The sequence below is a fragment of the Nicotiana sylvestris genome, chromosome 1 (assembly GCF_000393655.2).
Source record: "Nicotiana sylvestris chromosome 1, ASM39365v2, whole genome shotgun sequence".
Lineage (NCBI taxonomy): Eukaryota > Viridiplantae > Streptophyta > Magnoliopsida > Solanales > Solanaceae > Nicotiana > Nicotiana sylvestris.
This window is the reverse complement of record NC_091057.1, coordinates 127,772,636-127,794,778: the sequence shown is the minus strand read 5'-3', so window position 1 is coordinate 127,794,778 and position 22,143 is coordinate 127,772,636. Positions and strand designations below refer to the sequence as shown.

At 40.9% G+C, this 22,143-nt stretch overlaps 1 protein-coding gene across 1 annotated transcript; it reads right to left on the bottom strand.

Annotated features, from left to right (window-relative positions):
- Window positions 1-5,390: 5,390 nt before the first annotated feature.
- LOC138874495 (uncharacterized) lies at window positions 5,391-7,458 on the bottom strand. The gene is made up of 3 exons (XM_070152988.1): window positions 7,251-7,458; window positions 6,276-6,466; window positions 5,391-5,813 (listed from the first exon to the last, which is right to left on the bottom strand). Exons 1-3 carry the CDS (start codon window positions 7,456-7,458, stop codon window positions 5,391-5,393), a joined length of 822 nt encoding a protein of 273 aa, XP_070009089.1.
- Between the last annotated feature and the right edge of the window lie 14,685 nt (window positions 7,459-22,143).

The following is a 22,143-nucleotide window of genomic DNA, read 5'->3' as shown; positions in this document are numbered from 1 at the left end:
AAACTAAGGAGCCATCTGCTCCGGAGTATGGGTAGCAGGAGTTTTGGGATCCTCTCCCAGCCTGAGAGATGGCTGGTGCTACCGGAAATGTTCCCATCTGAGCTACACTCTCCATAAGGCCCACTAGACAGATCAAAGAATCATGTAGCACTAGGGTGGCTATGAACCCCTCTGGGACCTGAGCTGGTCCTGCTGGGATGGTCTGGGCTGGAGCCTCCTCATAAAACTCTACCTGAGGCTCTGCTGCTGGTACTGCTTCTCAAGCTCTAGGCTGAGCCCTGCCCCTGCTTCATCCTCGTCCTCTGTCCCTCAAAGGAGCTGCTACTCGGCTGAAGATGCAGTACGTGTCCTCACCATCTTTGAGAGAACAAGAGTATAAGAGTTTAATTAGCAATGAGAGAACAACATCGCACGCCAGAGAAGAATAGAAGTGAATTTGTTCCTAAACTCTGTAAATTGTGGGAGATAAGTACAGACGTCTCCGTACCGATCCCCCAGACTCTACTAAGACTGTTCGTGAATCGTGAGACCTAGGTAACCTAGTGCTCTGATACCAACTTGTCACGACCTGGATTTCCCACCCGGATTAAGCAGATAATAATGGGAAGGGGAAAAACATGCTGAGGGGAATATAAAATCCTGAAAATAGTACAGTAAAGGAACGTAGTAAATAACATGCTTTGTACCAACAAAGGTAATAACATAGCAAACAAACATACGACATCACCCTTCGTGCTTTTACTATCGTCCTCAGCATAAGAAATAATAGAAATAGCATGGCATCACCCTTCGTGCATTAACTCTCTCATAACATGGCACAACTATCACCCTTCGTGCATTATCACTCGTAGAATATGACACGACATCACCTTTCGTGCATTATCACTCACTCACAAAACATAGCATGGCATCACCCTTCGCGCTTTAACACTCCCCTCACCAAAACAATGAACAATAACTACAAGGAGATAGAAATATCAAGAACCGGTTTTACTTCAATATTTAATTCCACAATGCCAGCCCTAGCTCTGAGTCAATACTCAATCAGTACCAAATTCCGAAAAACATGATAATAGTTGCTCAACACATGGAATAACAAGTCTAACAAGAAATGTATGATCAAAGAGTACAACAGTTACAAGAATAAAACTAACTCGCATGTTATGACTCGACAACAACGCATAGGTACTCGTCACCTTACCCATACGTTGTACTCAATATCAAAACACGTAGCAAATAGGCAAGTAATACCTAATCCCTCAAGCCAGGGTTAGACCCAACACTTACCTCGCCTCCGCAGGCCACTCAAAGCTTAAACACAACTTTTCCTTCCACTCAAGCCTCCGGACCAATAGAATCTAGCAAATTACCAACCAAACGATTTAATATAAGCCTTAGGAACTACCCCCGATAGCAAGGAATTCAATTTAGGCCATTTTTGAAAAAGTCAACAAAAGTCAAAACCCGGGCCCGCTTGGTCTAAACCCGAGATTCGGACCAAAACCTGATTACCTATTTACACCGAGCCCCGATATACTATTGGTTTTGGAATCCGACCTCAATTTGAGGTCTAAATCCCCAAATTTCGAAATTCCTAAGTTCTACCCAAAATCCCCAATTCTACAATAAAAATCCTAGATTCTAGGATGAAATCTTGAAAAAAGATGTAAAAGAGTGAAAGAAATGTGTTAAGAATCACTTACTTATGATCTGGGGAAGAAGAAATGTTTGGAAAATCGGCTCTTATGTTTTAGGGTTTGAAAACTTGAAGAATGAATGAAAAATCCCGTTTATATTGCACCCTCTGTTCCTCACCACGCGGTCCACAAAATCCTAAGAGCGGGCACGAAATCTCCACCGCGGTCCGTGAAGTTTCCACCGCGGACGTGTTTCTCTACCGTGGTCCGCGAATTTCCTACCGCGGCCGCACTTCCAAGATCCGAGACCTGCAACTCTGCAACCATCCAACACCAAATTTTTCTAAGTCTAGACATCCCGTAGCCTATCCGAAATTCACTCGAGCCCTCGGGGCTCCAAACCAAACTCTCACACAACTCTTAACACATCATATGAACTTGCTCGGGCGATCAAATCGCCAAAATAACACCTATAACTATGAATTTAGCACCAAATTGCATGAAATTTCAAGAAATTTTCAAAACTTCTATTTTCTCAATCAAAGGTCTGAATCACGTCAAATCAGTCTTGTTTCTCACCAAATTTCACAGATGAGGTATAAACATCATAACGGACCTATACCGGGCTCCAGAACCAAAATACGGGACCGATACCAACAAGATCAAATTCTTTGAATTATAACATTTTAGCCTTTTCAAAAAATTCATTTTTAGGGCTAGGGACCTCGGAATTCGATTTTGGGCTTACGCTCAGGTCCCATATTTTTCTACGGACCCATTGGGATCGTCAAAATACGGGTCCGAATTTGTTTACCCAAAATATTGACCAAAGTCAACTGAAATTACTCTTTTTAGGCAAAAATTATTATTTTCTCAATTTTTCACATAAAAGCTTTACGGGTATATGCCCCGAACTGCACGCAAATTGAGAAGAGATAAAATAAGGTTTTTAAGGCTTCGAAATATAGAATCGAGTTCTAAAATAGAAGATGACCTTTTGGTTTATCACATCAACTTAGTTCCATTCAATGCAAATCAACAAATATGATCAGGCAATAGTGTCCACAAAGCATCGTGTAAGCCTAAAACTACCAGGACATAATAGGAATAGTAGCTACGTATGGACTCTCGTCACTTCATGCGTACGTATTCCACACAATTAGTCACATATTAATTAAGTTCACCTATGGGGAAATTTCCCTCTTACAAGGTTAGAAAAGAGACTTACCTCGTCTAAAGCCTACTTCCAAACTCGAGAATGCACTCAAACCCTCAAATCAGAGCCGAACAATCCAAAACTACTCAAATAGTGTAAAAACTAATCAATATATGTTCAAAGGTTGATATTCTAACAATTAAAGTGATTACCCAGCCCAAAAGGCAAGATTCCTAAAACTCACCCCCGGGCCCAGGTGCCCGGATTTCGGAAATTTTCGAAGAAAATTGTTACCCATAACCTTAGGAACATAAATATATGATTTTCACTATGTTCCATAATCATTTTCGTGGTAAAATCTCATTTTTATCAATACCCTAGATTTTCACATAAACCCATGATTTCTAACAATTCAAATGTTATAATCTACCCATAAACTATGTATTTAACTCACATTATGTAAGAATCACTTACCTCAAAGTTTTGGTGAAATCCCCTATCTAAGAGCTCCAAGAATCGCCCAACAATGGAATAAAATGAGTCAAAAATGCCTAAGTCTCGTATTAAATGAAGGCCACTGCCCCCAGCAATTTCCGCATTTGCGATCATAGGGTCGCATCTGCGGTCCCGCTTCTGCAGACAAGGGTCTGCTTCTGCGAAAATTCCCCGAGCCGGTTGGGTCGCATTTGCGGTCGGGTAACCGCTTCTGCAGTCCCGCTTCTGTGGAGGAGGGGCCGCATCTGCGAAACCTGGGATGCCCTTCCTTCGCCGCTTTTGCGATACGGAGCCCGCACCTGCGAGCTCGCACCTGCTGCTGACCAATCGCAAGTGCGGTTATGATAGATCTTGGGAGCTTCAACTCATGCTCCAAGTTTTCAACTTGGTCCGAGCCTCGTCCAATTGACATTCGGGGCCCCGGGGGCCCTGCCCGTACATACCAACAAGTTTGAAATCATAAAACGGACTCGCTCGAACTCTCGGAATGTCCGAAACAACATTTAAACAAAGAATCACACCCTAAAACCAATTGAATCAAACTTAAGAACTTCAAGTTCTTCAATTTACTTCCAATACGCCGAAACATACTTATACTATTCGAACACCAAATTTTGCGTGCACGTCTTAAATGACATTATGGAACTATTCTCAGTCTCGAAATTCAATTCGAACCTCGATATCACCAAAACCTGCTCCAAACCAAATTTAAAGAACTTCAAAATCCTTCAAGAACCAACTTTCACTCTTAGGTGCCAAAACGCTTCCAGGTCATATAAAACTCGATCTAAGCATACGCCCAAGTCCGAAATCATCATACGAACCTATTGGAACCGTCAAATCCTAATTCCGGGGTCATTTGCTCAATATGTTGACCTAAGTCAAACTTGCCCTTTTAAGCCAACCTTATGGAACCAAGTGTTTCGATTTTAACTCGGACTCTCCTAAATCCTGAAATAACCATCCCTGCAAGTCATAAATCAATAAAAGCAAGTACGAGAAGTCTTATTCAGAGGAACAAGGTTCTAGAAAGCAAAACGACCGATCGAGTCATTACATTCTCCATCTCTTCAACAAACATTCGTCCTCGAACGAGTTTAGATTCATACCTAAACTGCTGAATAAGTTTGGATATCTTCTCCGCATGTCCTCCTTGGACTCCCAGGTCACCTTCTCAACTGGTTAGCCCCTCCACTGAACCTTTACTGCGGAAATCCTCTTGGATCTCAACTGGCAATCCTGTCTAGCAACAATAGCAACTGGCTTCTCCTCATAACCCAAGTTCTCATCTAGCTAAATAGTGTTGAAGTCTAACATATGTGACAAGTCGGTGTGATATCTCCAGAGCATAGACACGTGAAAATTGGATGAATCCCTGATAGACTAGAAGGTAAAGCAAGTTCATAAGCAACCTCTCCAACTCTCCTCAACACCTTAAATGGGCCTATAAAACTTGGGTTCAACTTGCCTTTCTTTGCGAATCTCATAATAGCCTTCATCGGCGAGACTTTCAAGAGAACCTTCTTGCCAACCATAAATGATACATCACGTGCCTTCTAATCCGCGTAACTCTTCTGTCTGGTCTATGTTGTGTGAAGTCGCTCCTGGATCAACTTTACCTTTTCCAAGGCATCCTTTACCAAATCAATGCCATATAACTTAGCCTCACTGGGCTTAAACCACCCGATGGAAGAACGACATCGCCAACCATATAAAGCCTCTAATCGAGCCATCTCGATGATGGACTGATAACTATTATCGTAAGCAAACTCGGGCAAAGGCAAGAACTGATCCTACTATCCCCCAAAGTCAATCACACATGCTCTGAGCATGTCCTTCAATATCTGAACTGTCCGCTCTGACTGCTCGTCGGTCTGTGGGTGAACGAGTGCTGAGCTCTACACGAGTACCCAACTCACTCTGTACGACTCTCCAGAAATGCGAAGTGAACTGAGGGCCTCTATCTGATATGATGGAAATAGGCACACTGGGCAACCGAACTATCTCCCGAATATAAATTTGGGCTAACCTCTCTGAAGTATAAGTAGTTGCAATAGGAATGAAGTGTGCTGACTTCGTCAACCTGTCGACGATGACCCAAACTACATCAAACTTCGCAAGGTCCAAGGCAACCCAACTATAAAGTCCATAGTAATGCGCTCACATTTCCACTTTGGTATAATCATCTGCTGGAGGAGGCCACCTGACCTCTGGTGCTCATATTTAACCTGCTGGCAACTTAGGCACCTAGCCACATACTCAACTATGTCTTTCTTCATCCGCCGCCACCAATAATGCAGCCTCAGGTCACAATACATCTTCATAGCACCTGGATGAATGGAATACCGAGAACTGCGCGCCTCTTCTAGAATCCTCTCCCTGAAGCCATCGACATTAGGAACACAAGGATGACCCTGGAGTCGCAGAACACCATCCTCGCCCATAGAAACCTCCTTGACACCACCCTGTAGTATCGTCTCTCTGAGGACTGCCAAGTGCGCATCATCAAATTGTGGAGCCTTGATCTGCTCTAATAGGGAAGATTAGCAACAACATATGTAAGAACTCGATTGGGCTCTAAAATGTCCAACCTCATAAGTTTGTTAGCCAAAGGACTGAATGTCCAAAGCTAGTGGCCTCTCCTCTGCTGAAATGAATGCCAAACTACCCATACTCTTTGCCTTCCTGCTTAAGGTATCCGCGACCACATTTGCCTTACCCGGATGATAAAGAATGGTGATGTCATAATCTTTCAGTAACTCAAGCCATCTATGGTGCCTCAAATTGAGAACCATTTGCTTGAACAAATGCTTTAAGTTATGACGATCAGTGTAAACCTCACATGACACCCCGTACAGATAATGCCTCCAAATCTTAAGAGCATGAACAATCGCGGCTAACTCTAGATCATGCATAGGGTAATTCTTCTCATGGATCTTCAGCTAACGCGAAGCATACGCAATAACTCGCCCCTCCTGCATTAATACACAACCCAGGCCAACACGTGAAGCATCGTAATACACCGTATACATCCCCGAACCCAAAGGCAACACTAGAACTTGTGTTGTAGTCAAAGATGTCTTAAGCTTTTGAAAGCTCGTCTCACAATCATCGGACCAACGGAATGGAGCACCCTTTTGGTTCAATCTAGTCAGAGGTGCTGCGATGGAGGAAAAACCTGCAGAAACCAACAATAATAACTTGCTAACCCCAGGAAACTCCTGATCTCAGTCACCGAAGTGGGATGAGGCCAACACTGAACTCCCTCAATCTTCTTAGGATCCACCTTAATACCCTCTCCGGATAAAACATGCCCCAAGAATGCCACCGACTCTTGCCAAAACTCACACTTGGAGAACTTAGCATATAACTTTTGTTCTTGCAACGTCTGAAGTACTACTCTCAAATGTTGCTCGTGCTCCCCAGGCTACGTGAGTAAATCATGATGTCATCAATGAAGACAATAACAAAGGAATTAATATAAGGCCTGAACACCCAGTTCATCAAATCCATAAACGCAGCTGGTACATTAGTCAAGCCGAAGGATATCACTAGGAACTCATAATGGCCATATCTAGTACGGAAAGCGGTCTTCAGAACATTTGAGTCCCGAATCTTCAACTGATGTTATCCCGACCTCGAGTCGATCTTAGAGAACACTCTAGCACCCTGCAACTGGTCAAATAAATCATCAATACATGGCAACGGGTACTTGTTCTTGATGGTAACTTTGTTCAAATAACGGTAATCAATGCACATCCGTATAGTTCTATCTTTTTCTTCACAAAAAACACTGGTGCACCCCAAGGTGATATACTTGGTTTGACAAGCCCCTTTGCTAACAACTCCTACATCTACTCCTTCAACTCTTTCGAATCCATACGGTATGGTGGGATAGATATAGGTTGGTTACCTAGGGCCAAGTCAATACAGAAATCAATATCACGAATCTGGTGGCATACCTGTAAGGTCAGAAGGAAACACATCGGCGAACTCCCGAACTACTGGCACTAAATCAGTCGTCGGAAACTCTACGGTGGTATCCCGAATATAAGCTAGATAAGCCAAACAACCCTTCTCGACCATACGTCGAGTCTTCAAAAAAGAGATGACCTGACTAGCTATACTAATAGAGAAACCCTTCCACTCCAATCTAGGTAACTCTGGCATCACTAAGGTAACAATCTTGGCATGACAATCAAGGATGGCGTGATATGGGGATAATAGTCCAAGCCAAGTATGACCTCAAAGTCGATCATATCAAGTAACAGAAGGTGCGCTCTAGTCTCGTAACCATAGAATATGACCACACTAGACCAATAGATCCGATCCACAACCATAAAATCGCCCACAGGAGTGGACACATTAACAAGAGTACCCATGAACTCACGAGGAATATCTAGGAAATGAGCAAACAGAGATGATACATATAAATAGGTTGATCCTGGATCAAATAACACCGAAGCATCCCTACCGCAAATTGAAATAATACATGTGATCACGGCATCTGAGGCCACTACATCTGGTCTGGCCGGAAAAGCATAGAATCTAGATGGAGCGCCAGCTGACTGGCCTCCACCTGGATGACCTCCCCCTCCTGGCCTCCACCTCTAGGATGGCCCCTACCTACTTGTCCCTCACCTCTAGCCCAAATACTGGGGTGCAACCCCACAACAAAGCTTCGCACTCTCTCTACGTCCGTAGGAAGTATCATGAGTACATGGCAAGACAACTCAGAAAATCTCGCCTCATAATTTGTCACTGACATCTGACCCTGTTCGAGCTGCTCAAACTAACACTGTAACTCTTCCCTCTGGGAGGGTGGAATATACATATCTAAGAAAAGCCGCGTAAACTGGTCCCAAGTCATGGGAGGAGAACCCACTGGCCTACCAAGAAGATAAAACTGCCACCATCTACGGGCCCTGCCCTCCAGCTGGAAAGTAATGAAATCCACCCCATGCGACTCTAATATTCTCATATTGTGCAGTCTGTCCCTGGACCTATCAATGAAGTCCTAGGGGTCCTCATGTTATTGACCTTCGAAGACATGAGGGTGTAGCCTGGTCTATCTGTCCAAAAGCTTCTACGGTTCACCTGCCACAGCTGGTCTAGGGTCAGGTACAGTCGCTACAACTGGCTGGGCTCCACCCATGGGTAGTGTACCCCGAGTCTAATTTATTGTAGCTGCACGCCCAGGAGCCTGAGTAGTTGGGGTCTATGCTCCCCCTCCCGCTAGAGATCTGGTTGGGTTTGCTGGAAATAAACCAGCCTGAGTCATAGAATCCATGAACCGCAGCATACGGCCCATGGCCTCCTGGAAGCCCGGTGCTGACATGAAATCAACCGGGGCTGGCTCTACTGTGGGCACCTCGTCGTGCTCCTCAATAATGGGATTCTCTACTTGATCCGCTGGTGGTGCAACTGTAGCAATTCTGGGGCATCCTCGTCCCCTACCTCGATCTAGTGCCCTCCCTTGGCCTCTAAAAATGGGGGGAGCAGCTCCTTCCGGGTCCAGAACATTTGTTGCGCGCGTTCTCACCATTTGTGAGAGAATAAGAGAGAGAATTTAGTGTACCATCAATTGCACGATAGAAGATGAATAAAGAGTAGTTTCCTAACACCCCATAGCCTCTCGAAGATAAGTAAAATGTCTCAGTACCAATACGCATGACTCTATTAGGTTTACCCATGACTTGTGAGACCTACGTAAACCTAGTGCTCTGATACCATACTGTCACGACCCAATTCCATCATAGGCCATGATGGCGCCCAACACCATTGCTAGGCAAGCCAACACTGATCGAACTAATGATTTTCCATTTAAATAAATTACTAAGTAGATAATAATTCTTCATTTGTTAAAAGATATAAAATTTTACCAATGGAACAAAGTTAAACGAAAGCAACAAATACAATCTATAATCATGTATACAATACCAAATCATAAATCTACTAGTGTGTGTGCCATGACCTGGTGTCATAAGTATGTGGGCAATCTAGTAGAATGTATAAAAGAACACTAGCCAAATATCTGAAAGAAAAAAGACAGAAAAATAAAGCATAAGAGAGACTTCAGCTATTGTAGAACGGCTCAGAAGGCAGCTTACCATGAAGTCTCGGGATAGGGATCAAATCTGCGTGCCGGACTGGTGGCCAGATGCACCTGCCTCAAATCCTGTACAATTAAGTACAGAAGAGTAGCGTGAGTATATAAAAATATGTATCCAGTAAGTATCTAGTCTAACCTCGAAGAAGTAGTGATGAGGGGTCGACTCGGACACTTACTAGGGCCAACAATATAATAATATAAAATTATAATTAAACAAAATATATATAGAGATAAAAATAGAACACAGAACATGAAATAGCTGAACAATTCCTTCATCATATTTTAGAACCCAAAACACTTCCTTCATTTAAAACAAATGATCTCTCAACGATAAACTTATACAAGTTATAAAAAGGACTTCCAGTTCTATTATTACACACAAATTCCACCGAGGACGTTCGGCCCAATCCAATATAAATATAAACTGTGCACTGCCAAAGGTTGAACATCCTGAACCATAGATGCATCTATTACCCTGTCGAGGTGAATGACCTACTCCCATGAGAATAGTGGAAATAGTCACCCCGCTCGCGCAATATACTTGCGACGCTGTTAAATATAAATATAAGTAATTTTTCTTAATTACTTTCATAATAAGAATTTACTTGAAACCTTTGAAATCTTAACATCCTCAACTTAGTTCCATTTAATGCAAATCAACAAATATGGTCAGATAACGGTGTCCACAAAGCTTGGTGTAAGCCTAAAACTACCCGGACATAACAGGAATAGTAGCTATATACAGACTCTCATCACTTCGTGCGCGTAGCCCTCACAATTAATCACATATTAATTAAATTCACATATGGGTAAATTTTCATTTTACAAGGTTAGAAAAGAGACTTACCTCATCTCAAAGCCTACTTCAAAACTTGAGAATGTGCTCAAACCCTCAAATTGGAGCCGAACAATCCAAAACTACTCAAATAGTGTAAAAACTAATCAATATATTTTCAAAGGTTCATATTCTAACTATTAAAATGATTACCCAACCCAAAAGGCAAGATTCCTAAAACTCACTCCCGGGCCCACGTGCTCGGATTCTAGAAATTTTTCGAAGGAAATTGTTACTCATAACCTTAGGAACATAAATATATGATTTTCACTAAGTTCCATAATCATTTTCATGGTAAAATCTCATTTTTATCAAAACCCTAGGTTTTCACCTAAACCCATGATTTCTACCAATTCACATGTTATAATCTACCCACAAATTATGTATTTAACTCACATTGTGTAGGAATCACTTACCTCAAAGTGTTGGGTAAAATACCCTCTCAAAGAGCTCCAAGAATTGTCCAACAATGGAACAAAATGAGTCAAAAATGCCTAAGTCCCCTATCTGTTAGCTTTTCGATCCTAGTATCTTGAATTTGCATGCACTTGGTCAAGCCAGTGATTGCTACTGCTCCTCCACAAATGAAGTGTTTGTCACCATGGCTTGCATGATTGTTGTGTACGATGGAGAGTAGCATGGATTGTCACAAAGATTGATCCTCGATTGACTCACGCTACACGGTGTAAGTGGGGAGGATCCATCACTTGAAATATCATCATCTTCTTTCACGGCAGAATTCATGGATCCGAAGAGGTTAAGCAGAGCTAGAGTTTTCTTAATCTTTTCAGCAACATCGCTTCCTCCTTCAGGTGTGTTTGTAGAAGATCTTGCTCCTTTTGAGAACGAAGATCCGAAAATAGGGGTTGATGCGGACGACACTTGGGGTGCTTGTTATCCTAATGAGCTTGATTTGCTCCTCGTAACTGGTCCAAAACATTCAAAGATAACTGTCACGACCCACTTCCATCATAGGCCGTGATGGCGCTCAACACCATTTCTAGGCAAGCCAACACTGATCGAACTAGTGCTTTCCCATTTAAATAAATTACTAAGTGGATACTAATTCTTTATTTGTTAAAATATTTAAAATTTACCAATGGAACAAAGTTAAACGGAAGCAACGAATACAAGCCGCAATCATGTATACAATACGAAAATCATAAATCTACTAGCGTGTGTGCCAAGACTTGGTGTCACAAGTATGTGGGCAATCTAGTAGAATGTACAAAAGAACACTAGCCTACTGTCTGAAAGAAAATAGACAAAAAAATATAGCATAAGAGAGACTCCAACTGCTGTAGAATGGCTCAGAAAGTAGCTCACCGTGAAGTCTCGGGATAAGGATCAAATCTGCGTGCCAGACTGGTGGCCAGATGCACCTGCCTCAAATCATGTACAATTAAGTAGAGAAATGTAGCATGAGTACATAAAAATATGCACCCAGTAAGTATCTAGTCTACCCTCGAAAAAATAGTAACGAGGGGTCGACTTTGACACTTACTAGGGCCAACAATATAATAATATGAAATTCTAATTAAACAAAATATATATAGAGATAACAATAGAACCCAGAACAGGCAATAACCGAACAATTCTTTCATCATATTTAAGAACCCAAAACATTTCCTTTATTTAAAACCAATGATCTCTCAACGATGAACTTATACAAGTTATAAAAGGGACTTCCAATTCTATTATCACACACAAATTCCACCGAGGATGTTCGGCCCGATCCAACATAAATGTAAATTGTGCATTGCCGAGGGTTGAACGGCCCGAACCATAGATGCATCTATTAACCTGCCGAGGCGAACGCCTGCTCCCATGAGAGTAGTGGAAATAGTCACCCCGCTTGCGGAATATACTTGCGACGTGGTTAAATATAAATATAATGAAATGTTTCTCAATTCCTTTCAAAATAAGAATTTACTTGAAACCTTTGAAATCTTATCCTCAACTTAGTTCCATTCAATGCAAATCAACAAATATGATTAGATAACGGTGTCCACAAAGCATGGTGTAAGCCTAAAACTACCCGAACATAACAAGAATAGTAGCTACGTACGGACTCTCATCGCTTTGTGCGTACGTAGCCCCCACAATTAATCACATATTAATTAAGTTTACCTATGGAGAAATTTCCCTCTTACAATGTTAGAAAAGAGAATTACCTCGTCTCAAAGCCTTCTACCAAACTTGAGAATGTGCTCAAACCCTCAAATCGAAGCCGAACAATCCACAACTACTCAAATAGTGTAAAAACTAATCAATATATGTTCAAAGGTTTATATTCTAACTATTAAAGTGATTACCCGAAGGCAAGATTCCTAAACGTGATGACCCGATAGGTCATCTATGAATTAAAACCAAATTCCATATTCCAAGGCCTTAAAACCTCATTTTATTCCTCCTTAGTTTATGTGCGCAGTCCATGTGTTTTCGGAAAGCTTTTGTGTTAAAAGTTGATAAAAATAAGAAATTTTTATTAAAAAATTTATTTGAGTTGACTTCGGTCAATATTTTTGGAAAACGGACCCGGATTCATATTGTGATAGTATCGGTCGGTCTGTATCAAAAAATGAGACCTGGGCGTATGCCCGGAATCGGAAGTCCCTAACTCGAGCTATGAATTTTTATTGAAAACTGAGAGCCTGAAAATTCAATGGTTTTTAAGAAATTCTTAATGTTTAATCTTGTTTGTATCTGATTCGTATTATAGTTCTGGAGCCCGGTTCAAGTTCAACATAATATTTAAGACTTGTCTGTGAAATTTGATGAAAAACAGAATTGGTTTGACGTGATTCGGACGACCGGTTGATAAAATAAAAATTTCAAAGTGTTCTTGAGAATTTCATTTAATTATGTGCTAAATTCGTGATTGTAGGTGTTATTTTGGTGATTTGATCACGCAAGCAAGTTCGTATGATGTTTTAAGACTTGTGTGCATCTTTGGTTTGGAGCCATGAGGGCTCGGGTAAGTTTCAGATATGCTACGGAGTGTTTTGGACATAAGAATCATAGCTGGTGTGCTTCAGGTCTGCAGACTCCGCATTTGCGAGATCTGGCTTGCAAATGCGAGCCTCGCATTTGCGACCAAACCACAATATTGTATAGCTTAGGAAAACATGCTTACGTGCCTTAACTGTCTTAATTGCCTTAATTGTCTTTCTGAACATTGTGCAGCATGTTTTAGTGAAATTTCATGTTCTTCTTTGACTCGAACTTAGTCTAAATAGTGGTTTCTTGCTGTAACTGTTATCTCTGTTTGGTCGAGCTGCATATTTATTTAGGGACTACGGAACAGTATTTCGGGAGATTCCCCTGTACTGCATAGTTACTTTGGGACTACAGAACGGTATTCCGGGAAATCCCCCAGCACTGCAAATTTACTTTAGGACTACGAAACTGTATTCCGAGAGATCCCCCTACACATTTACGTTTGGGACTACGGAACGGTATCCCGGGACATACCCTTGTTGCTATTACTGTATTTTGAGCGGTTGGTTTCCAGTGAGTTCTATCCCTGTTAGATTTCCATATTTACTTTACTGTAATATTCTTTCTATCTTATTTCATTATATTTATACCAGTAGGGTCCAGACTTGATATCATCACTACTCGACCGAGGTTAGGCTTGGCACTTACTGGTACCGTTATGGTGTACTCATGCCCTTTCCTGCACATGTTTTTCATGTGCAGATCCAGGTACCTCACATCAGCTGCACTACTAGTGAGACAAGACGACTGTAGAGACTTCAAGGTTTATCTACCGCGTCCGCCGACCTCGAAGTCCCTATCTATTCCACCACATGTCAACCCTTCTTATATTTTCTTCTTTTATTAGACTCTGGAGTATATAAAGACTGTTTCTATCTTTAGCTTGTGACTTATGGCATTCCGGGTTTTGGGAGAGTTTATGTACTGTCCGGAAGTGATTATTGTATATGCCGAGCGACATTGCATTTCCTTGTTTAAATTTACTTATTAGTTGATAGCTTTTATGTTTTTGTTCCTTTATTCGCAAATGTTAGGCTTACCTAGTCGTAGAGACTAGGTGCTATCATGATGGTTCACGTAGGGAGAACTAGGGTCGTGACTGTCACACCTCTCTTACCCCGGAAGGGGTATAAGGGAGTTTTTCCAATTTAAGAGACAATCGAAACGGGATTATTATTTAAAAATTAGAGTCGCCACTTGGGATAATTTATGGTGTCCCAAGTCACCTGTTAAAATCCCGAATCGAGGAAGATGACTCTTATTTATGGTCTGCGAACACAGAAATCCGGGTAAAGAATTTTGTTAATCTGGGAGAAGGTGTTAGGCATTCCCAGGTTCCGTGGTTCTAGCATGGCCGCGTTGATCATACTTGGCTTAACTAAATTTTCTAATTACTCATTTTAAAACCTATGTGCATTTGCCTCTTTTAATTAGGAAATTACCCTAAAACGAGTCACGCGTACGTGTACCTATTTGTTTGGCCGAAGTTGCGCGAACGCATACTCTGGTTTTGTTTTTAGAACCGTAATTATGTCACGCGAACGTGTACACAACCACGATGGTATATTAAACGTGCCTAAAAGCAAACTACGAACATCATTTTAAATGTCTAAGTCGTAAAATTAATACGAGGACCATAGGGATTCAATTATGAATGGCACATATTGGCTCAGAGAACTACATTTAATTTAGCGGCCTATTAACAAGAATTTTATTATTAAGAAAGTTTGATCGATGTTGCGCGAAGGCATACTCCGAATTGATTTTTCGAATCGTAAGCATATTACGCGAACGTGTACACAATCACAATTGTATTTTAAACGCGCCTAAAGCCAGCTATGATGTTTATGTTTAATAACGGCCTAGGCATGCTCCTAACGTCAAAATAATAGAGTAAAATAATTAACATAATAAACTCAACTTTCATTCTTTTTTAAGAAAAACCAACTCCCAAGCCCGTTTTGCACGAAAGAGTGCAAGAATAGTGATCCAATAGAAGAACTAAGAAATAGGAATTCCATCAAACCAGCAACAAGTATTCGAGGGATCAAACCAGGCAAATAACCAAAACTATAAAAAATACTAGACAACACATAATCAGTGATGACTAGACCAAGCTATGAAAGAAAGTGCTAACCAACATCCAAGCACATCCATTTTCACTAATTTATGTATCATTCCAGACATTTAAATTCACACCAACAAGCACACTTTAGGAACTATACAAACGAATTACTCAAATCTGAACACTTATCAAATGCAATTAGGTAATAGACAAACTAAATACTAACAAAACACATCAGAGAATAAGGAGTGAAGTATATCGATTAGAAAAAGAAATAAACCTCAACCAAAATGTCGTCTTCACTATTATAACTAAAACAGCCTCCTCAAATAGCAAATCTGGATCCGAGAATTGGAAAGAAAGAAAATAGGGACCACAAAATCAGAACTGGAACCACAATCCACGACACACAATGGCCGGCCCTACTGACTTGAACTCCCGCAGAACGATAGAAACACGGACGAAACTGAAATGGAACCCATGAACAACGATCACTGACAAACCTGAAGCTCGCTAGAATTTCAAACTCGAACCCAAAATCGAAATTCTGAGAGCTGTTGGTTCCCCCTTTTCTTTTGTGAGTGTCGCTGCTCTTCGAAATTCAGAGAATGGGGATCGGCTGATGCATTTTTTAGGGGTCTGCTGGTGTTTTTGGTCTTATGGAGAAGGAGGTGATGGATTCCCTTTGTTGGTTTTGTGAGGGTGAAAGAGGAAAGGGTGTTGGTGTTTGTTCAGAAAAAACCCATCGAAGGCTGCTTCATTTCTCTGAAGAAGAAGGTCGATAGGGGTGGGGGTCTCTTATTTGCTGAAAACGACGTTGTACTCTCGGGTGTGTAGGTCTCTAGGTCTAGGTAGTTTTAGACTAGTTTTTGGTTATATAGAAAGGTTTTTAGGTTAAGGAGGTATGGGTTTGATATTATTGGGCCTTAAAATTGGGCCAAAAATTAAAAAAATGGGCTACAAGATTAAAATGGGATAAATTAACCCAAAACTAACTCTTCCTTCTAAATATACAATTTATAATATAAAAATATAAAACTATTCTTAATTAATTGAACTAAACTATATTAAAACATGAAACTATTTTTGTGTTTTCAAGATTATATAAAAATAAAAATAAGGTACTATTTTTGTATATTTTTTATTTAAATTTATGAAAGATACGTAACTAAAATATTTTTGTAATTTTTATTTTTTGTGATGAATAAAGTAAAAGAGTCAAAATTAGTTGAAATAAAGATATTAGGCTTAAAATAAATATATACATGCTAAAATATAAAAATCTTGGGGAGGGTCAAAAATCACATGTCTACAACTGCCCCTCTTTGACTGGGAACGTGAAGAGTTTTCAGACAAAGAACGACTAGACAGGTTTTTTGACCCGACCCTTATTTGGAGAGACTAAAACTAAGAGAAAAGGGGAATGTGACCAAGCTCTGGTATCTGAGCTGCCTACATATCCTTAACTATAAAGGAATCAGGCCACGTGTAGTTCAGAAGTGAGTAAGATGATGGAGTATACCGAGGTGGAGAGCCGGTCGAGGTGTCGTTCCGTCGAGGTTCCAGTCCGCGGTCCTGTTATTACATCAAAAAATGAAAAAGACTAGCTAAGCCTATCAACTATGAGTTACAAGATTCCTATCTATAAGTCTTCTGAAGCTTGATCTTGAGTCTTGAATGGCTCTTCATGTAGACTCTAGATTTGAACCTTGGCGCTTGTTAGCTGCAGGTGCTAGCTCGCTCTTCTTCAGCTTTTCGGATCAAGATCGGACATGTGGTGCTTGTGACTTCAACCACGTCTTGAGCAGCTCACATCTTTCATCAACTTCTGCATTTGGATTCACTTCTTGCCTTACTTTTTTTTTTATTCTGGATTGTGACCAACTTCCGTTGATCATCTCGGACTGTTGACTCACATTCTTGCTGCGAGCTTCTTTTGTTGCTAACTTGAATTACATTCTGAAGTGGATTCCCTTGTGTTCCATGTGGGTGCCTGATTGCCAAAACTTGAATTGTCTTCCTTCGAAACTTGAACTGTCTTCCCTTGTTCTCCAGGTGGGCGCCCGATTGCTGAAACTCGAACTGCTTTCCTTGAAACTTAAGCAACTTTCCCTTGTTCTCCAGGTGGGCACACGACTACTGAAACTCGAACTGCTTTTCCCTGAAACTTGAGTTGCTTTCCCTTGTTCTCCAGGTGGGCGCCTAAATGCTGAACTTGAACTGTCTTCCTTTGAAACTTGAGTTGTTTTCCCTTGTTCTCCAGGTGGGCGCTTGATTGTTGAACTTGAACCACTTTCCTTTGAAACTGCTTTCCCTTGAAACTTGAACTGTCTTCCCTTGTTCTCCAGGTGGGCGCTTGATTGCCAACACTAGCACTGTTTTTCCCTGAAACTTGAACTGCTTTTTCTTTTTCTCCAGGTGGGTGCCTGATTGCTGAACTTGACCTATCTTTCCTTGAAACTCGAATCATTTTCCCTTGTTTTCCAGGTGGTCGCCTGACTGCTGGACTTGACCCATCTCCTCTTGTTACTTAAAACTGTTTTTCCTTGAAGCTTGAACCATTTTTCCTTTTTCTCCAGGTGGGCGCCTGATTGCTGATCTTGACCCGCTTTCCTTTGAACTTGTGCCGTCTTCCCTTATTCTCCAGGTGGGCGCCTAATTGCAACAAAACAGACAAAACAAAGAAATCTTTCTGCCCCAGTTTGATATTGGGAACATCTATGAGTGTTAACCAATTCTTGTTATCAAAATAAGTTCTAAGTTGAATTCCCATATCCTGAAAAATTTCAAACCAAGTGTCATCTCAAAAGTGAAAAACTTAAATGCTAAATTATCCTTCCCAAAAGTAAAACTCTCGTCAGACCTTGTCACTTGTGAGGGTCTTAGAACTTACTAAATCCCGTTATCCAGAAGGGTACTAGAAACTTACTGTCGAGCCTGTCTGGCACCTGCTTTCCTCACGGAGGGTTTCTCCAGAACAAACAAAATTTCCTGCCCCTGTTTCAATCAAAGAAAACTTGTGAGTTTAAACATGGTGGTTGGTTTGTGGCCTTGACTTTGAGGGTGATTGCTCCTTCACTTCCCATGATAACTGTGATTTCAACTCGAAAGACCTTGCCTGTTTATTGACTGACCACTTTTTCTGTCACCCTTATCACAGAAAATACCTCTGATCCGTTCAAACCCAATATCATTCATTTGTTGCATTGTGCTCATGCATTGACATATACTGAACCTTTGTGTTTCACATGAACCCCAAAGCACGTCAATTGCCACCCACTCAGTGTGCATGTTGTTCTTTCTTGACTTAAACCACTGACCTTGGCCTTGAGGTCTATTGCTCCTTCACTGGCCATGATAACTTTGATTTCCGCTTGGAAGGCCTTGCTTGTCATTGGTTAACCACTTTCTCTGTCAACTTTATCACAAAAAATATCTTTGATCCATTAACCCAACATCCTCGATCTGTTGCATTGTTCATGAATTGACATATACCAAACCTTTGTATTTCACATGAATCCCAAAACACGTTGATTGTTACCAACTCAGTGAGTATGCTATTCTTTCCTGACTTATGCCACTTTGATGTGCTAGCCAGATCCCGTTTTGTGCAATTGGAAAGTTGGTGGTAAATTTTGAAGTCATTTCTCACTTGTTCTGACCAAATAGACTCAGGAAGAGGAAGTAAAAAAAAGAATAGAGTAAAGGACAATGGAAAGAGACGATTCCTAACAAGAAAACTACAAAGTAAAAACTTATCAGATGTGGATACCAACTCTAATGACCATGACATGCACATGTGGCTAATTTGTCAAGCAAATCTGATGTTCAACTCTTGTTATACCCCTAAACCATGAAACTAGGCTTCAACGCTCTGATTATCCAATATAATTCACGATCATTATTCGACTTGTAGCGCCCGAAGGGTTTTCACCATCAAGCCTCTCTTATTTTTCTCTTTCTCTCAACTCTTCGCCTCCTTATGGTGCCTGTGAAGGTTTTCACCGATAAGACTCTCTCATTTTTTTTTCTTCTTATTTCCTCTGATTCTGCAGATGACAAGGCATTAACCATGGTACAAATATCATATGCTCTTGGACTGTAATGTGGCTTTTGGACAGGGTTAGAAAAAAAGGATATCATAAAGGCTCAAAACAACTTGAATGGGTTCAAAATTACAACTTTTGAAATCATATTTTTTATAAAATCGCGACCTCTTCCCCCGTTTCTTTGCTTGGGGACTTTTGAATTTTTATTTTGATGGGACCGAACCGTGAGGCTTCCTACATATCCTTAAAAGAAATTAGGTCGAACGTAGTTCACAAGACTACTTTTGTTACTACTTTCCTTTTTTTTTTTCTTTTTTTCCTTTTTTTTCCTTCTTCTTTTTTTTTCTTTATCTCTATTTTTCTATTCTTTTTTTTGTTGAATTTTCCTTTTGGAATGAACTTTCTAAATAAACCTATGGGGACATGAACTTTTTTTTCGTATGACTCTAACTTTATTCCAAAAGAGGAGAGGTCAAAGAAATTAGTACAGGCTCAAAAGGGTCTCGAATGGGATAAGTGTTCGGGTAGCTAAAAGAGGGCATCCCAATCCCTGAAAATGCCAAGTACAACACGTTCAACTTGAGAATGAAAAAGAAGATCATGCACAATATTTCTTTTTGCAGCTTTGTCATTGATATCACTAATATGCCTTCCACTTTTCTTTAGCGCCTTATCAAGTACAGAACTCTCGTTGTGTAATTTTTTTTCCACAATAGATACCCTCCGTTAGTTCAGAGCAAACTCCCTTGGCTTTATCTTGTTACTGGAGGTACACTTGAATTCAAAACTGCTTGCTTGAAGTTGTCTGGGATGCACTCTCCTTTAATGAATCCTTGTCATCCTATTAACTTCCCAAATTATCTGCCCCAGTTTCACACAGTTCGGGCTTCAAATGATCTCAAAATGTCCAAATCTGTACTTATTTCCCTCTAGTGTCCCTATCATCTTCAAAATTACTTTATTTCTTCATGACTAAACTAACTTTTAAGAACAGACCTAGAATTATGTGTGCATATCATGTCACTAGAGTCAGCAGGAAAAGAACTATAAAAGAAAACGAGAACTAAACAAAAATGACTAGAAATAACGGAGGATAGAAAATTGTATTAGACAGACAGTGAAGGGGTTCGAACAACAAAACAAGCAAAATAAACTGGGGGAACAAACCTAGATAATACTAAATGAATTACTACGACTAAAGGAACTAGGCAAAATAAAAGGATAGAAGGGTTTGAGTCACAAGACAATATCCGGATTACAACCCTGAAATAACCCGGACAATAGAAATGATAACAAAATGAACCACCAAGACTCCTCCCTGGCTAGCCAAGAAAGGAGCTTCTTTCCAATTACCAAGCTCAACATCTTAGCCACTGAGTTCTGCATCAACAATACTAGGACCTTCGCAAGTCTCCATCACATTGACTTCAACAAATTGCGTTTGGGTCCCTTTTGTCGGCTCGCTCTTAAGATCAACCTCTGATAGCACTAAAAGCTTTGCAGCACGTGGACCTCTGAGGATCTCAGAAGAATTCTCATATTCCTTTTCAAAACAAATTATACCCACCATATGCGTCTCATTATGAATAGGCGATGGACTTTGTCTAGTGTCTACTGCATCTGGATTTTGCACGATAATGTCACCTACATCAATAAGCTTCTGAACTGCTCTTTTCAGATGCCAACACTTTTTCGTGCTGTGACTCGGGGCATTAGAGCAATATGCGCACCTTTGAGAATAATCTAAATTCTTTGGATGCGGGTTCAACATTTTTATCTGAATCGGCTTCAATATGTCCAATTGCCTCAATTTTTGGAACAAACTGGCATATGATTCTCCAATAGGAGCGAAAGTCTTTTATTTTTCTGTTGCCTTTTCATTTTGTACTCTGGCCTCGGTTGGAACCATTTGCAGGCAGGTGGTTGATATGCTTGAGGGGGCGGGTAAGACATTTGTGGAAGTGGTGCAGGCCATCACGGGTCTCGTGGGTGTGGAGCATATGGTGGTGCAATGTGGACGGAGTACTGGGAAGGTAATGTACGACTTTAGGGGTTTTATGGAGGGAAGTAGCATTGGGGAGGATTATCTGGAGCACAGGGATATCCATGGGGTCGATATCGAGGCTGAAAGCATTGAGCAGGAATGCCCACTGGATCCTATCGTTGGCGCGGCTCAACAACATCTTTTCTATTTCTCTTTCTTCCACCCAAACTTACTAAGATGTTCTGAATGTCTTTTGTAGTATCTTTCAATGCCGAATAACTCATGATTTTGCCTGACTTGATTCCCTCTTCTACCATCTCCCCTATTTTTACCATATCATTGAAAGGTTTACCCAAGGCCGGGATCAAATGACTGAAATAGGTGGGCCCCTGGACTTGTAGGAAAAACTCAACCATTTCTTCTTCACCAATCAGGGGACTGACCTGAGCAGCTTGTTACCTCCATTTGAACCCAAACTCCCTAAAGCTTTCCTCCGATTTTTTTCCATATTAGATAGGGAGGAGCGGTCTGGGGTAATGTCTATATTATATTGAAAGTGTCTAACAAAATATTAAGCCATGTCATGCCAGGCATGCCAGTTATTGACATCTTGACGAGTATACCATTGCAAGGCTGCCCCAGTCAAGCTCTTGCTGAAATATATTATCAACAAATCCTCTTTCCCGCCAACACTTCTCATTTCACTGCAATAACCCCTCAGATGGGCTACTGGATCTCCACGCCCATCAAACAATTTAAACTTTGGCATTTTAAACCTCGGAGGCAGTTGAATATCAGGGAACATACACA

Coding starts and splice junctions, on each gene's coding strand:
- LOC138874495 (XM_070152988.1), bottom strand. CDS start 7,458: ATGCCAGAGTTACCTAGATTGGAGTGGAAGGGTTTCTCTATTAGTATA. Junction 6,467..7,250: donor GTTTCCTTCTGACCTTACAG/GTATGCCACCAG, acceptor TGGTTTCTGCAG/GTTTTTCCTCCATCGCAGCA. Junction 5,814..6,275: donor CACGTGTTGGCCTGGGTTGT/GTATTAATGCAG, acceptor CTATTAGAGCAG/ATCAAGGCTCCACAATTTGA.